This window comes from Zosterops lateralis (genome assembly GCF_965231275.1).
Source record: "Zosterops lateralis genome assembly, chromosome: Z".
Taxonomy (NCBI): Eukaryota; Metazoa; Chordata; class Aves; order Passeriformes; family Zosteropidae; genus Zosterops; species Zosterops lateralis.
Window position 1 is genome coordinate 1,629,696 of NC_139800.1, and position 18,147 is coordinate 1,647,842.

The 18,147-nt window shown below is 48.5% G+C and overlaps 1 protein-coding gene across 2 annotated transcripts in view; it reads right to left on the reverse strand.

The window, feature by feature from the left end:
- Window positions 1-8,547: 8,547 nt before the first annotated feature.
- CTIF (cap binding complex dependent translation initiation factor) overlaps window positions 8,548-18,147 on the reverse strand; it is a 117,736-nt gene continuing 108,136 nt past the window's right edge. For both annotated transcript variants that reach the window (XM_083883288.1, XM_083883287.1), the window contains exons 10-11: window positions 11,814-11,867; window positions 8,548-9,930 (exon numbers count right to left, since the gene is read on the reverse strand). In XM_083883288.1, coding sequence (XP_083739414.1) covers window positions 9,715-9,930; window positions 11,814-11,867 — 270 coding nt within the window. In that variant the 3' untranslated portion in view covers window positions 8,548-9,714. The remainder of the gene's footprint in view (window positions 9,931-11,813; window positions 11,868-18,147) is intronic.

Consider the following 18,147-nt stretch of genomic DNA (forward strand, 5'->3'; position numbering starts at 1 on the left):
AACATCCCTGTGCTGTCCCCATCCCCATCCCCAGGCAGGGCCACCCTGGGCTGGGACAGATCTCCAAGGGACAACTGCTTGTCAGAGTGCTTTGGGTTTTTTTCCCATTGCTTTCCTTAGGAGAGTCACTTAAATCCAGCACCATGGGAGAAATCAGAACTGGAGGATTAGGGGAGGGATTGGGAGACAAGGGGCTGTGCAATGGAGGAGTGGGAAGCACAAGAGGAGATGAGGCTCCCTGCAACCTCCTCCTGGAATTTACAGGGGAACATGGGGGTGGGGATTCCTAGTGGGATTTTGGGATGCAAATCCCAGTGCATCCCAGGGAAAATGGAGGCTGTGGACTCCCCACCCCTGAGAGTGTTCCAGGCCAGGTTGGATGGGGATTGGAGCAAACAATAGTGGAAACCAGACCTGCCCATGGCAGGGGGTGGAACAGGATCATCTTGAAGGTCCTTTCCAACCCAAAACATTCTGTGATTCTATAGTGATTGCAGAAGGAGTTTTAACACAGGGAGAAAACCCTTTTGCAAGGTTCTGGGGACCTAAATGTGAACTGCAGGGACCCAGGATAGTCACCTGTCCCCAAAGAGGTGAGTGCAGGTGGTGACTGGCTGAAGGACAACTCATCTTTCCCAAGGAGCAGGTGAAAAGGGAGCTGAGGTGGCCAAAGGTGACAGCAAAGAGCTGGAAACCTGCCTGCAAACACAGAGGGAGCAAAGGGAAATAAAAATTACAGGAGAGAGAGCAAATGGAGGAAAAAAAAAAGTGTAAATTGAGCTCAGGAGCAGAACTCAGGCAGCAGCATTGGGTTGTTTGGGTTTAGTCCCCTTGGGAGAGCAGTGAGCCCCTGGAGCACCTTTCAAGTGCTCAAAAAAAAAAAAAAAACAATGGAAATGCAATTTTATATAAAGAATATATACAGCTGGATGTGTCCACACAATGACTGTAAAAACAAATTGCAGTCACCACATGCAACACAATCCCTGCCCCAAACGCTTCATCGCCCCCCTCAAAACAAAACTGCATTTTATCTCTAAGAAATCAGCACAAACCCACGGTTTCCCAACAAATACCCTGCATTTTTTTGTGCTTGAAAAGAAGAGCAGAGCAGCCCTGCTAGCTGGGGGTTGGTTTCTTACACGAGTTGTAAAATCCAGCCCTGGGGAGAGAAGTTACCTTTGCTGTAAAACAATCTGCCGACTGGATTTCACAATCTTTGTCGTCTTTCTCTCCCCACAGCAATATTTTTACGGTGTTTGCCCTCAAACCAGTTTTTCATCAGCCAACGTGTAATTACCACCAGACAGGTTTTGGATAACCCATCCCCTGGTGAAGTTTTTTCCTCCCACCCTAATCTACCCAATCTTTCCAGCCTTGCTTTGAAAACTGACCTCTTTTGGAACTCAAAATTTTGAATTATTAAAAAAAAAAAAGGTCAATTTAAAATTTGCTTTCTGAGCTTGAACATTCCTAATCCCTGGAAATGTCCAAGGTGAGGTTGGATGGGACTTGGAGCCACCTGGGATAGTGCAAGGTGCCCCTGCACTTGGCAGGGGTCATGAAATGAGATGATCTTTAAGGTTTCTTCCAACCCAAACCGTTCTGAGATTCCATGAATCTGTGATCAAGGCAGGGAGTAGTAAATGCTGATCAGGATTTATGGTAGGGTTTTATCCCAGGAAGAAGAAAAAAAAAAAAAGTGCCAGTGACATAATTTGGCCGTGGCTGACAGATGGGACCTGGGGAAGCCCCAGCTCAGCTGACACCTGGCCATGGTGCTCTCACCCTGGCTCTGCATGCCTGATGCCAGAGCACAGGATCCTGTGCCAAGAAAGCTCAGGCTCCTGCAGAGCTCACTGTTGTTAGTTTTAAAGGTAAAAGAGCACCTCTTGCTGCCCACCTCCACCCACAGGACAACAGCCAGAAGGAACTCCTCCCTGGTGCCTGCGTGAGGCAAGAGCAGGTGGGATTTGTGCCTTGGATTGGGAAACCTGGGTGCTCCATCTGTACCTTCAAGCACCCTCCAAATAAAACTCAGGGTTGGTGCTGCCTGTAGAAGAGTGGAAATGGTCTTCATAACCACCCAGCTGGGATTTGCACAGGTCCTGGATGCCACAGAATCTCATGGACCACTGTCCTGGCCTGCCCAGGGCCAAGGGGGATGGAATGAGATCACCTTTAAGGCCTCTTCCAACACAAATCATTCTGTGATTCCACGAGCTCCCCTGCCCATGCAGACCCTCACTGCAGCCCAGTTCCTCAGACAGCTGTTCCCACACTCCCACCAGTTGCAGGGATCTGCTCCAAAACCTGGATTCTGCTCACAGCTCCACCACCAGTGACTGCTGTAGGGTCACCAGCACCACCAGCTGCTGTCCTACCCCACCCTCACGTGATCATTTAGGTTGGGAAAGCCTTCCAAGGTCAATGAGTCCAACCTATGACCAATCTCCACCTTGTTACCCATCCAAGAGTGGCACATTCACTCATTCTTTGTGACACTTCCAGGGATGGGGACCCCACTTCCTCCCTGGGCAGCCCCTTCCAATGCCTGACCACCCTTTCCATGGGGAAATTCCTCCTGATGTCCAACTTGAAGCCTTGGCTGCAAGGCCACATGTGTCAGGGATTTGGACATCAAGAATGACAGGGGGGGACAGAAATGCTGATGCATTTTCCTCTTGAGCAGCAGAGGCTGAAGCAAGCCCAAGATCATGGCAAAGGTGATTTCTCCCATCACAGAGTTGCCATCTCCTGGCATTGCTTCCCTCAAGTGGAAACTTCTGATCAGAAAGCTCTGTGGGAAGTTATTGAAAAGGTCTGAGCTAATAAAATCCGATTTGTTTAAATGTTATTGCTACAGCAACACAACATACATTGAAACAAAATGCTTTGGTGAAAAAACGGGATGATTCAGGACAGAATGCAATTCCAAAATCTTGGCATTTCTCTTGAGAGGGGCTTCACATTTTTTTCCTCGTTGACTCTGGGCAGACAAAGTCAAACACCCATTTCTGGGACCCCCCATCCTTGGGACCCCACACTCACCTGTACCAGCAAGGATAACCACAGTGACCCTTCCAAGAGGTACAGGCAATGTCTGCATTCCTGACAACGTTTACATCAGTAATTTGCAGCCCAAGGATGCAGCATTTCTTGCAGAAATATTTCTCTAGCAGTCCAGAGAAATCCTGGGGAGCAGGACAGACATCAAGCCAGAGTCAGCAGTCACATTTATGTAGCCACACAAGTCTCCACCCTTAAAACTGGGGGATCACAGTGTAGGATACAAAAGGAAGAGGCTACAGTCTCATAATGTGTGTTATTGTTTCAATATCACTGTTTTTCTTGTATCCCAAGCAATAATCACTTGAGCTACAGTTCAGCTGGCAGAGCAACAATGCAGCTACATCAAGGTTACTTATCTTTGTTGCCCATTTTGCCACCAGCAGGAGCATTTAAGAACTCCCCTTAACACTCAGCAGAGTTGTGGAGCTGCTGGAAGAGGAGAACATCCTGCAACCTGGCTATTTGCAGGTTTGCCGTGTTTTAGGGAGGCCAAGCAATCTTACTCTGATCCATGGAGTCTTTATTTGCTCCTGTCTGGGTTTTTGGCAGACGTGAGGAATTCACGGAAATATTCCTGCATCTTGAAAGCTTTGTCTCTGTAGTGATGCCCATCCATCTGCTCCTAATCTTGTGTTACTGCAGGTTATTTTCTCATTTAATACATCTTGGTGGTCCCAGGGGCCCCAGGGATCGTCTCTGCTCCTGGCTTGTCTGCTCCCAGCCCAACTCCAGTGCTGATAAACTCTTCCCAGAGCTGCTCCAGATGCTCAAACCCCTGATTAAGAACAGGACAAACTCCAGCACCCAGAGCTGTAGGGTCTGGCTGCAGGTTGGGGCTCATGATGGGGACGTTTAGGGGTAGATCCTTTGGAAAGGCACATGGCCAGTATGGTATTTCATAGAGTCACAGGATGGTTTGGGTTAGAAGGGACCCCCTTGTTCCACCTCCTGGGACTGGGCAGGGACACCTTCCACTATCCCAGGCTGCTCCAAGCCCTGTCCAGCCTGGCTTGGACACTGCCAGGGATCCAGGGGCAGCCACAGCTGCTCTGGGCACCCTGTGCCGGGGCCTCCCCACCCTCCCAGCCACCAATTCCTTCCCAGTTTCTGATCTAAATCCCAAATGCTCTTGAATCCAACTTCCTGAGGCTCAGTTCCAAGCCCATTGTTGCTGAAAGCAGTGGGAGAAGGTGAGGGATGCAGGGAATGGACACAACTCTGGGGTCAAGACACCTCCTCCAGTGATGATGGGACAGGTAGGGAGTTTCCCACAAAGCCCTGTCCTCTGGAGCAAACATGTTGGCTCTGGAAAGGGCTGACCCCAGGGACAGTTTGGACATTTGTGGTGCTCAGTTGTGTCCTATGAGCCCCTGAGTTGAGAGGGAGAAGATGCTCTGGGATGAGGGAACTGGAGGGGGAACGTGGTGATTAGAGGTCTGGGGGAGGACAGGAATTTCCCTGTGGGATCCTGGTGGTGTTTCCAGTCTTTGTTTCACCTTCCATCTTGATTTTCCTCTCTCTTTTTACCTCCCTCAGGCCAGGAAAAGAGAGGCAGGCACTTCAGTTAGCCAAAAATTAATTGTCTTGTGCTTGAGAAGGGTTTTCCAGAGGAGACCTTGGAGTAGCAAACCTGTTTTTTCTTAGATGGCTCAGTTGGTTCAGAGTGTGTTGCTGCTAACAGCAACATTGTGGCTTCATCCCTGTATGGGCCATTCACTGAAGAGCTGGACTTGATGGTCCTTGTAGGTCCCTTCCAACTCAGAATATTCTGTGATTTTGTGATAAACACCTTGAGTATCACTTTCAAACACTGTTTTTAACAGGCAGCAGTGGTTGGCGAGCCCTGGTTGCTGCAGCACTGGGTGGAATGTATGTGATTAAATCAGGGGGGGTCCTCTACAGACCCTCAGGCCCAGCTGAGACAGGACACAAAGAGGTGGGGAATTTGCTTTGGGCAGAGGATGGGGAGCAGGGGAGATGTGGAGGCAGATCAGGAGATGGGCTCAATCCACCATCCATTCCCACAAGATTTCACCCTCACCCCTGTGAGAAGTGATAGGGACAGGGACCAACCCCCAGAGGAGGAGCAGCAGGATGTGACTGAGGCCAGGAGCACTGGGGTGTCCCCACAGAGCCCTCCTGAGCTGCATCCCCACCACGATGGATATTCTCCTCCCACCACCCACACATTCCTTTCCTTCCATCCTGAACTAAAGGATGGTCCCTCCCAGAGCAGGAGAAGCGACACCGTGTACCCACAAAGAGATGGGGAAATGTCAAGCTTTAAACATTTATTACTCAGATGATGCATTTTATAGCATACAGTGGGTCTGGATGTTCTATAAACAAAGACTGAATTGCCACAAAGAGTTATGAGCTCCCTTGTTTTAACAGTCTCTGAAATGCTGAAAATGATGAGTTTGTGATTTCTCTAAGTATGAATATCTAGTCTTTACTCTCCCCAAAACCTTTTTCCTTTTTTTTTAATTTTTAAAAAAAGTTTTTTTAAAGCGCTTAGTTTAACAAATATGATTAAATTAAAAACGTTGCTTTTTCAAATGCAAATAAATACATTAAAAAAATTCTTAGCGTTAACTCTGTGTTCTGCAGGAAACCACAGCTCCCTTGGCTATTGACAGTGGACTTTGCAACCCTTAGTATCGTTTCTTCTGAAAAAATACTGAATATATCACCAGGACTGCCTAATAGCTAACACCAAGAAGAGCAAAATTAGTGTAAAGCCATAAAATACCCAACAGGGAATTTAAAAAAAAAAAAAATCATATTTAAGATTTTGAGAGATCTCCAAGTGAGGGATGTTATAAAAATAAGCATGAAAATAAATCATAAGTTATTCTGACAAGTTTTCTTTCAAAGCCATCAATCATGCCAAGAATAGATACTAATTAATCTCCTTCAGGGGAAGAGGGGAACCAACCAAATCACTTACTTTTCCTTTTTTTTTTTCTCCCCGTTTTTGTTTCACCTCCATATACACGAGACTTCTCCAAACGGCAGTGGGATCCCTCATGGGGAAACCAAGCAAGTCACTTTCTGTGTAGCAAAACCCATCAGTTTGGAAAGATTTTTTTTTTTTTCCCAGGAATGAGGTGAATAATAACCTGGGGAGCCTGGCAGGGAGACAGCAAACCTGCTCTGCATCCCGGGGTGGTGGGCACAGAGGGGATGCTGCAGCCACTCGCCTCCACACCACCCTGAGGTTTGGCCCCACACACACATTTGGCCAGAGAGGGTTATTTTCCCCTTTGCTGATGTAGTTGTATGGGGACAACACAGTAAAACCCCATACAGATACTTTTACTGAGCAGCAAAGATGGAATTCTGGCTGATCTGGGGAGATGTAGCCAGTGGCTTTGCACCTAAAAACACACGTTGGAGAATTACGCTCTTTGGCGATCGTTTGTAAAGTAAGCCAAAAGATTAAAAAAAAAAAAAAAAAAAAAAAGAAAAAGAGAGAGAGAGAGAGAGAGAGAGAGAGAGAGAAGAAAACACTCCAGGATCCCCAGGTGCTCTCATTCCCAAAAATTCCCCAGCATTCTTCCCCATCCTGCCCATCAAATGTCCTTGTGGTGCCTCTTTTCCCAACACGGTACTCTGGTGAATGATGCCACGTGCCCGTTGGCTTCCTACTGATGGACTTCAGAAAGATACCATTGGCAGCATGTAACTCTTGGGGGAAAAACCCCCATTTTTGGTCAACATTTTGATTCTCGGACATCAACAGAGAGACTGATGTATCAAAGCAGTTAATGGCTGGATGAATGTATGCTCATAGCAGAGAGAAATGGCAAGACATTAAAAAACGACAGATTTCACATACAAGTTTTTCATTTCCAGTGTTGGAAGGGAAAGTCATGGGCCAAGCCTGGTCAGTGGGGGTTGCAGGATTGCCCCACAATGAGAAAATTGAATAAGCTCTCACAGCAGGTAGGGGTAGGGAAATGCTTTAGGAGAAATACTGCCCTGTGGCTTACACTTTGACTCTGAATTCCTCCTGATGCACTGATGGGTGAAAATTCAAGTTTTTAGAAATGAAATCCCCAATTATCTGTGTTTTTCTTTTCTTGTTTTTTTCTTCTTTCACTACATCCCAAGAAAAAAATTCTGTGGGAAGTGAGAAGCTGCAAAGGCCAGAGTGGCAGTCTGGATCACTGCTGGCAGGATCCCTGGCACCCCAACCCATCAGATTGCAGTCCTTGCTATAGGACTTTTCTGTTCTTTAAAAAAAAAAGAAAAAAAACCCCAAAACAACAAGACAAAACTGTTTTTCAGGCCTTCTCCCAGAAGACTGACACTCTGCCTGAGTGCACTGTGATGGGTGTTATATCCCCTTCTCCTCCACTCCTTGGGAATTCAGGGAGCAGAAAAAACAAAGAGCAATGGGCACAGCCCTGAGCCTTGTAATACTGGTGGGCTTTGCCGTCTTAATTAAGTTCATCTGCTCATTAATACTATCAAACCACGTTGCCGCTAACGAAGCTGACCCAACGCAAGGCGCCGTCACTGTGCGAAGCTCCTGGGCTCGAGTAAGTGAAGCAAAAGTTAATTTTTCCAGACGATTCTAGTGAACTCAGCAGTCATTTTTCTGCTTTCCAAGTCGATAGGAAAACTGCAGCTCCTGTTTCCATCTCCTCTTGCTCCAAGTGTGGAATGAAAACTGGATCAGCAGGCAACTAGACGAAAATTCAGATAATATTGAACTGCAGCATCACGACTCTCACCCCCCTGCAATGCGTTCTCTGCTGAAAATTTCTGCCCTTTAAATTTTGTGGCAAAAGCTTCCTCCCCATCGCAGACAGACCAACACATTCATAAGGCACCCAAGAACATACTGCACATCCAAGGAGGTTGGGGTGAAATCCCTCTTCTCTGCAAGCCACCAGAAATGCAACGTTTTGCTTGGAAAAATGGGTTTGAGCTGCTGAGTTCAGGCCCAGCCTGCCTGGTCCGGAGTCCGTGTGCGCCGTCCTCGTGGCACAAATTCTCTTATTGTAAAAGGAATAAATTGAACTGAGAGGAGAAACCAGGGTGGGCTGACAGCATTGTGCCTTCCTCAGCTCCTGCAGGCAGGATGGGGCAGCCTGCACCCTCGCCAGGCTTCACTAGAAAAAGCAGCTGGAGGGGTTTCCTAAATCGAAGTGTTGCTTAGATCAGCAAACAAGGAGCACACCACGTCTTCTTTGTGACTCAGGTGCTGGGTGGCACCTCCCCACCATCCCCCACAGATGTCCTCTTCCTCAGGATGCTCCAGCACGGAGCCATGAAGGGATCCTGGAGCAACCTGGGGATCCCCCAGCACGCCCTGGCCCTCTGAAGATGTCCCCCATCCCTCCATGGCACTGTGCCACTTACACTGAGCATTGGACAGAGCTGCTCCTGCACACTGCACACCTAGGAACGCTGGATAGCAAACTCAGCTAGTTAGAAGCCAGGCTCAAAACTTCTATTTTTGGCTTTTTCTATTTTTCCCTCTTCATTTTTCCTCTTTTTTTTTTTTTTTTTTCGCTATACGCTGCTTGTCTTCTCTTTACCAGTCTCCAAAAAAACATCAAACCTTCATTTCTCCCTTGCCCTGTACATTATTAGGCCCAACTATAACAGGCCTGGATTTAAATGTATAATTACAACCATGACAGTAATAACAATAAAGCACTCCTTCAATGGAAAAAAAAAATATTATTAAAAAAAAAAAAAAAAAAAGCTAAATGATTATAGTGGCTGAGAAATAACGGCGACTTGAACAGCAAGAGCCACAGAATCCCCTATTTTTAGAGCCCCCAGCTCAAAGGACACATTTCTCAATCCACCGAGGAGGTTACTGGCAAGATGACAGTGGCTACGTAACTTCTGTGGTGGCTTCAGGACTTCTTTGAAACGCTCCTTCTGCTTCTGCATCTCCACGTAAACCGTGACCCAGCTCGAGGGAAGGCGCTGCTCTCCCCGTCCCCGAGCTGCTCACAACTGTCTGTCCAACAACACAGTAAGATAAGAAGAAATTACGGATGCTCGAGAAGAAGAAAACCCAGTGCAAATAAGAAAGTCGTCCCGCTCTCCAATCTGCCTCTGGAGGGGTGGCGGGTAGGTGGGGGAACACACAGAAAGTCGAAAACAAGAGAAGGAGGGGGGGGACCTAACGCAAGCCCCGCTCGACAAAAGCCATCAATTACGAGCGTCTGGTGTAGTGTGTGCCTGGCTTTGTCCTCCCGAGACATCTGCTGCCTGCTGTCTCCTGCCAGTTGGCCAGGGCAAGGCAGGAGGACGGCGTGAAAACAATACTAGCCCCCACTTAGATTATTTTTTTTTCTTCCCTCCTTTTCCAAATTCTCTGTCTTCTTTCGAAAGCCAAACAATAACCCGGCGGGATGCGCTGCTGCTGCTTGAGCAATGAGTTCAGAAAAAGAAACCCCTAAAACAAAACCACGGCAGGGAGGAGGGGTGGCACTTGGCGACGCGGCTGAAAAAGAAACATGCTGCTCCCTCCCCACCCCACGAACATATTCTCGAGCATGCTGGGTTTGGTGTCTGCTGGGGGGAATTTAAATCAGAAAAGCTCTTGCCGGGTCCTCTCAAAGGCGCACGTCTTCTTCTCGTCCCTTACCACCCCACCTTTGCCCCTGCCCCTCAAGCCGTCAGTTTTTGGATGGTCTTGTTGTAGTACTGCGTGATCGTGGGCGTCAGGGGGTTCCAGTTGTTGGCGTGCAGCTCGATGACCTCCAGCAGCAGGGACCTGGTCAGCATGGACTCGGAGGGACACAGCATCTTGTCGCGCGCTATCGCCAGCAGCTCCGTCATCATCTCGGGCAGCTGCTCCTCCAGCAGCCGGCCGGTGCTCTGCAGCTGTCGGGAGAAGAAGGGGTCAACCATGGATTACTGATCCTTGTGGGTCCCTTCTAGCCTGAGACAGTCTAGGATTCTATCACTCTGTGATGTTTAAACACCCCTCTGGCTTTTTACGGACACCTCCCGTCCCCTTCGGTTCTGCCGTGCCTGGTGCAGGCGAGGTTAAACACGTCGTGGCTTTTTGAAAAACCAAAACCACCCAGCAGCAGGCTCCAAGAGCTGAACACGAAGGGCGAGGTTTTCAAAAGCATCTGCACCAGGCTGCTGGAGGAGTGAATGGTTCAGCTCCCACTGACTTCAAAGGCAGCAGCGACGGATTGCTTTTGAAAAAAAAAAAAAAAAAAAATCCCACGTAAAAATCACGCTATTGTCAAAACAAAGTGCAGGCTGTGATGTGGTATTCCTGCCTTCTACCTGGCCCTTCATTTACTCGCTGATTCAGAGCTCCCAGTGACTCCCAGTCATTAGCTGGAATAAGCAGAATGCTCCTGTGTGCATAACAAATCCTGCCCTGCCGAGATCTGCATTTATACCTGTCGTGCTGCTTTACTGAAGAGAGCCAAGGGCTTTTTCTAAAACAATTACTCCTTGGAGAGCCTCCATCGAGTAGCACAATGCCTAGGTGGTTCCAAGAGAAGGTTCAAGCTTGGGGTGGACAGGTTGAGTCCATGGGAGGCTCCCCAAAGCAGACCTCCCCAAACTCTTCACCTTAAAAATCAAATCCGCCTCCTCACCTCCTTTGCTGAATTTTAAACTATTCAGGCTGCAACTTCAACTGCTCTCTGCAAGAAAAGCATCTGTCCCCATGGGCCCATCACTTCCCCAAAAAAAGGAACCAATAAAAAACTCTGCTATATTTCACAGAATCGTAGAAACAATTAGGTTGGAAGAGACCTCCAAAGTCATTGAGTCCAACTGGTGCCTGATCAGCACCTTGTCAACCAGACCAGAGCACTGAGTGCCATGTCCAGTCATTTGTTTCTCTGCAAAACTGCTGCTGAGCACAGCGAGTCATGGGGCAGCTTTTGGTCCAACACAACTGTTTCTGTGCTTAGAAACTTAATGGAGGATGAAATTTGAAGGCACCAGGGTCATATAATTTTGTGATGGGACCCAATTACCAAACTTCCTGCATCCATTTACGTGCATCAGGAGCCCAGTGACCATCTCAAGGGCCATCTCTTATCTCACAGTGGTCTTCTACCCACACACACTGTTCTTGTGAGACCCAACCCCACCTGGGGTCCTGAATCCAGCTCTGGGGTCAGAACAGGAAGGACATTGACCTGGCTGGAGTGAGGCCAAAGGAGACCATGGAGATACTCCAAGGTTTGAAGCCCCTCTGCTCTGGAGCCAGCCTGGGACACCTGGGGCTCTTCACCTGCACAAGAGAAGGCTCCAGGCAGAGCTCACAGCCCCTGCCAGGGCCTCAAGGGGCTCCAGGAGAGCTGCACAGGCACTGGGGACAAGGCCTGCAGGGACAGGACACAGGCAGTGGCTTCTCAGGGCCAGAGGGCAGGGCCAGATGGGATGTGGGGCAGGAATTGGTGGCTGTGAGGGTGGGGAGGCCCTGGCACAGGGTGCCCAGAGCAGCTGTGGCTGCCCCTGGATCCCTGGCAGTGTCCAAGGCCAGGTTGGACAAGGCTTGGATCAACCTGGGACAGTGGAAGGTGTTCATGATCATTGTAAATGGGTGTTGGACTAAATGACCTTGAAAGGTCCCTTCCCACCCAAAACATTTCACCATTCCCAAATGCACAAAGGCCACACAGCTGTTGAGTCTGGAAACATCCAACAGCTGCTTGATATGCGCACGGGCAAGGATGGAAGGGGCAAAGCAATGAGGATCAGGGCAGGCAGATATAGAGGTGCTTCCCTACCTCCATGGAGCAGCAAAGCACAGCATCTTCCTTCACATCCTGAGATTGCAACAACTGCAAAAGAGAGAAGAGACAAGCAGTGAGAAATGCATGATCTTCCTCCTCCTTCCTTATGACTTTCCTTCTTTGTCTTTGTCCAGTTTGGCTTTTGACACTTGTGGGAGGAAAGCACACAAAATCAGAAGGAGGGGAGAAAACAGACTGTCTACACAAAAATTTAAAGTAAGCAGCGACAAAATATGGGGTAAAATTTAGATTAACAACTTTCATAATAAATTTTGTTTAAGTTACACTGCTTTTTTTATCCCATGGCAGGCAGGGAGAAAACACTCATTTCAAACACACAGGGAATAAATGCAGCCATCAGTCAACAACTTTGGAGCAGCACAGACCTAGGAGTGGCTGTTTGGAAAGGAAGGATTCTGCCAACCCACCCCTGAACCTCTCCATCCCCGTGGTCTGACAGCCACAAAACTGCTTGAGTTACATCCAATTCACTGTAATTTATATGGCTCCTTCTAGGCTGATTACACAGTGGTGCAAGGGCAAGGGGTGCCAATGAAACTACAGAGTCAGAGGTGCACCAACTCCAACCCTGCTCTGCTCTCTATGAACTCTGGGCTACAAACACCAGCTTGGCAAGCAGGAACAGCTTTCAGGAAAGACCCAAAATGTTGCTGGGCATGGCATGGGATGGTGCAGGAAGATGCTCATCTCTCTTAGTTCAGATTCAGGATGTGCAACAAGGGTCAACAGCTCCACCTGAGAATGGCAAAGTGTAGGAGCTCAGCATGTCTCACCCCACAAACACTGAAACCATGAACAAGGACCCTCAAAACAGGACCAAAAATACGTATTTTCCTTTGTTCTCATCTTTATGGCATTTACAGGTACTGGCAAACTTGAAGGTATAGCCACTTCCACCCCATCACTTTGGGATGAACAAGCCCTGATGGCCCTGAGCTAAGCCCTGTGTGCAGTGACCACAAAAGGAGAAAAAAAGGGCAAAATTTGCTTCACTATTATCTGAAATTCGTTAGAGAGAAGAGGACTTTTAAAAAGCAGTTGAACTGATTAAAACTGCCCATATAAAAATTGCTCAGTGTAATTAAACGTTACTCCAAAGTCACATCCTTTAGCTAAAATCAGAATTATGACTCTAGACCTTATCATCTCTCCTTCACGCTCTTGTTTTTTTCCATGTTTCTTTTCCTCTACAAATAAATGTCTGTTTGTTTACCAGCTCCACACTAGTTGGAAAATAGACATGGGAAAGAAGAGGTAATGCAAGGAATTGCCACTGCTCTCAGAGTTTTATCTTCACTGTCTTCTGTTTTTGGCAGACAGGAGATTGTTTGCTTTGAAAATGGTGTTCACAGCATCTCAACGAGCATGTTGTCCAGTGGTTTTATCTCTCATTAGCCAAAGCTTCAGCCAGGGTTTTCAAATCATGCAACGGGTTTTTTTTCTCCCCCCTCCCCAGTTTATCTTTCTGCTAAGTTGTTTGGAAAATGTTAGTTAAGCCCAAGCCACGTGCTCTGAGATAAGTTCTCACAAACAGTTCAGATTCTTCACAAGAAAACATGAGATTATTTTAAACCCAACACCAACAACGAAAAAAAAAAATATCAGTTAGGGAAAAATATAAACAGGCAGTAGACCAGATATTCCCTCCTGGGGTATTTTGCTCATAAGCATGGCACGAAGCAGGGCTGCAAATAAAGTAACAGACAATACCTTTTAACAACACCTTTCTTATTTTTGGTATTCTTTAGTAAAAAATATAACATGAAAACTAAAGCATTAAAGTAGAGTTAGGACTGACTCCAGCTCTTCCTCTGCCATGGTCTCCTCCTTGACCCTGCCCAGGATATGTGGTCATAGAAAAGCTGCAATTTCACTAGCTCCAGCTTCCCACACACAGGGTTAGGACATGCTTCCCTACTCAAAAGGTGTTTGTGAGGATGAACATGTCTCTGTCAAGTGCTCAGACGCTTGGCTAATGAGGAACAGTCTCACCTACCTATGATGAAACAGAGAACACATCCCACCCCCAGCCCTGGGCAGGCACCCTCCAACTTCACGCTGCCCTCATGGACACCATTGGATGTGACTTGGCTGAACAAGGAGACTCTGTGCTCCAATGTCTCCATCAGAGTGCCATGTGATCCACCTTGTCCATCCAGCTATCATGCACTGCATCCAGGATCCATCAGATCCATTGCTCCAGAGGCACCATGAGCTCCACAATCCATCCAAGGCACCGTGTGCCCCACCTTGTCCTCTCAAGTACCACATTCTCCACTGCTTCATCAGAGTACCAAGAAATACCAGTCTGAGGCACCACAGGTGAACCTCTACCTGAGACATGTAGGCTGAGGAGGCCCACAGTGTGCCCACCAAGCCTAGGCACACCCCTGAGTGTGAGGGAACAGCCCAGCAGTGAGATCCTGGAGAATCAGAGTCCAAATCCATGGCCACAGATGGCTGCTAGCCACTTGCATCAGTGCATCAGACTGAAGCCTGGAGGATCAAAATGATGTCACTGTTTCTCTGCATGTTGCTGATCACATTTGTAGAGTGCTGGGGTGTAGGCACTAACTGCTTCTGACCCCTGCATGACAGATCAGGGAACCTGGCATGGGCACTGAACCTTGTTTACTGCAAGAGTCTGTGTTGCCTGGGGTCCCACCATGGATGTCCTCACCCAACAATAACAACTTGCATGTATTTCCCAAAGGGTATTTCATCCCCACTGATGGTGCCTCACTGGGGTGGCTCCTTTAACTGGAGCACAGTGCTTCCCAAAGCTCTGTGACCCCTGAGTCAGACCTGACCAGGGCTGCAAGAAAAAAAATAATGAAAATGTTTTGAGAGCTCCAGGAAAATCACAGCCCTAAAGTCTCAGCACTCGTGTGGGACCACCCAGCCAATTGCATTCACTGTTTGCAATCTAATTCATATTTACTTAAAATATTTTAAGGTAAACACTCTATACCCATTAAATTAGCACTCCCACATTGGAATTATTATTTATTTAACTATTTATAGCCGCTCCTCCCTGCTTGTTTGCCTCTGCCCAACTCCCACTACGGGCACCATCCCATCCCTCCTGTCCACCAGGTTCCCACAGGGTTCAAACCAACTGGTGGATGTGGACGAGGGATCTGAAAGAGGAGCATGAGGCAGACGACAGGGCAGGTGAGCTGGGACTCACGCGCTCCTCGGTTTAACCTGTAATCATCCCCCGGAGGCTGGGGCTGTCTGCGAGAAAAACTTCCCTTTGCTCTCCAGCCGGTTTCCCCTGTATCGGGCGAAGCCGGGCAACGAAAGCAGCAGTTCCTGCTGGAAAGCAGACAAAGAGTCTGCCTGATTTCCTAAGAGAGGAGGCTGCATGCCAGAATCTGCCCGGCCAGTCATATAATACCCAGCCTCAGTTGCGAAAGGCTTCTCACTTTTGTTTCTGGTGCTGGACTCGCTGCCTTGCAGACTTGGGTGCAAGATATATCAGGAGCCTTCTCGTTCAAATTTCTGTGTCACTCCAAGAGATGAGCACTAGGCAAGGTCCTCTGCAGAGCCAGTGTACCCAGGTGGGCTTTGGGTACCAGATATTTGCATAAGCAACCCAAAGCAGGTCTGCTCCTGGAAGTGCTGTGGCTTGCAGGTTGGCTCTTGGTTTCCATGGCATGCTATTGAGATCCATCTCCCCTGGCCTCCAAGGCCCTAGAACCTTCTCTTCACATCTTTGCAGAGATAAGCATCGTAAGGCACATGGGGTGGACATGCAGCCATGGCTGAAGGACCAAAGGAACCCTAAAACTTCATCTGTGCCTCACCACAGACAGCCAGTTTGGTCCTCCTGAACAGCAATGGATGCATGTGTATGGGGTGCAGACCATCCAGAGCAAAAACAAAAAAGCAAAGACAGTAGGAGTCACCTCAAATATTTGGGTTTATTATCTACTTTCTGAGATCACCTGGCCTGTTGAGGAGCTGAAGTGCTTACTTGCTATTCTCAAGGGTACCCACACCATGAGGAGCGCAGGAGAACCCGCCCCACTGCCCCTTATCACCAAACCACGCAGGTTTAATTGTGTTCTTCAGCAATTCTCCCCAGGAGATGGGGTGGGAGCAGCCCAACGCACACATTACCCTTTCCAGATGCAAAGATACTTCTGCAAGGCACAGTGCTAATTACGGCGTATGATATCGCTTGCAAAATGACACATAAGCAACGCTGGCCACTAACTACCCCTTAGCATGCAGTGTCCTACAATGCTTTGGTGATGACTCCAGCGTGAAAGGGTGAGAAACTTGGAAAATATCCACCCAGAGCCATGGAGAGGCTGGGGTGAGACCCGAGGAAAGCTGGGGTGACCACAGCCCACGCGCCGCTCGCCCCAGCTCCCCAACGGGCATCCCAGGTTCACGCGTCCCGTGGCAACATGCACGGACACCCAGGCAGACTTGGGCTGAGGCTGCCCACAGGTATGCTTCTCATCCACACCTGGGTCACCAGGAGGTGCCTCCCAGTATTCCCCCTTCCCAGGGACTGTGGAGCATGACCTCAGGGGAACCAATGTGCTGCAAATGCACAGCCCAGCCGCAGACACCGGATTGCTGGTGCGGAGCGAGGCCACGGGGGAAAATGGGGACACATTTCCCTGAGGAAGTGGAAAATTGGGTTATTTGTGCCACTTGGAGCTTAAGCAGAGTAGACATGCTGTACTGGAAGTGTGGGAGAGATGGTGTTTCCCAGTCCTGCTTTTAACCAGAAAGGGCTTTAGGATGGGTCATGATGGGCTTGTCCTCTGACAGATGGATCTGCTCCAGCTCTGTGGTAGGGATCATCACAGAGAGCCCCTTATGAAGGGAGCTTATAAGAAAGGTAAGGACTAAGTTTTTAGTAGGGGCTGTAGCAACAGGATAAAGGGTGGTAGTTTTTATCTAAAAAAGAGAGATTCAGATTAAATAGATGGAAGAATTTGTTTACAATGAGGGTGGTCAGACCCTGGCACAGGTTTCCCAGAGAAGCTGTGGCTGCCCCATCCCTGGAAGTGTCTAAGGCCCAGTTGGATGGGCTTGGAACAACCTGGAATAATGGAAGGTGTCCCTGCCCATGGTAGGGGGTGGAGCTTTAAAGGTCCCTTCCACCCCAAAGCATCCTATAGTTCTGTGATCATCTCCTACATCTGACAGTGCAGTTCAGATGCTAACACAGCTCTGCAGGCAGTCTTGGTACTCTAATGGACCACAGATGGGGGGAACCCCTGCAGCCAAAACCTCCTGGAACCCCCACAGTCTGCTAAGTGGGTCCTCCTGGGAGCTACAGGCCAATTCTGCTTCATGGGCTCTGCAGACATCTATCAATAGCAATTTTCTGCCTTTCCAGTAGCCCCTTATTGACCTACTGTCACAAATCTTTAAGGAAGATGCCTGAGATAAGATCCATGGAACTGGATGGCTCTGCATGGGGAGAGTAATGCACTTCTCTGAGACACAGGCAATGGTACAGCTCCACTTTTCCTCTTGTCACAGGGCACAGGGTGGTGAAAGCAGCCAGGACTTGGGAAAACGCAAAGTACAAACAAGGTTGTGGGGATGAGTGATTGCAAAATGCTCTATCACACGGCCAGTTTCAGGATTTTTACCATTTGCTACCATCAGATGTATCAGCTCCTTGACCCAGGACATCAGAAAGTCAGCTGAGCTCATCCTGTGCCCACCAACAAGCTGTGTCTGCACCACCCTCTCTAGAGGAGTACCCAATCCCTCTCTGGGAGTGAGGGAAGTCAGGTGAGACTGACTTTCTCTGGAGAAGAAACAAGTGAGCACATGGAAACAGACTTCTAGAGGCTCACAGGCATAAATGAAATCTTTTTTGCTCACTTGTTTAATGCTGAAGTTGCCCAAACACGAAGTTTTGGGGAAAACCTTTCCCTTATGGAGCTGCCTGTGATGATCTCTGCACAAGGCTCTGCCATACTCCAAAATGTGATTTGTTGGGATTTAAAAACACAGCTGAGCTGGGATAGGCAGTCTGTGTCCAGCTGCTTTCCACTAGCAATGGTGCTTCTCTCCCCATTCCCTTCTGCTCACACCTCTCTGGGGATCTGGGAAGTCTTCAAGGCTACAGAAGATGCGCAAGGTGCCACCAGATTGTGTGTCTCCTGCAGGGAACCCTGTTCCCAGTTGCCTGACAGAGATGTTGTGGTCTCAGCCTGGGTGAGAATGTCTGACAGTGTCTCCACAGATCACTGCTGATCCCACAAGCAGCTGCCCAGATGAAGTGGCACAGGGGGCAAGGAGCTCTGTGCTGAACTGCTTGTCCCTG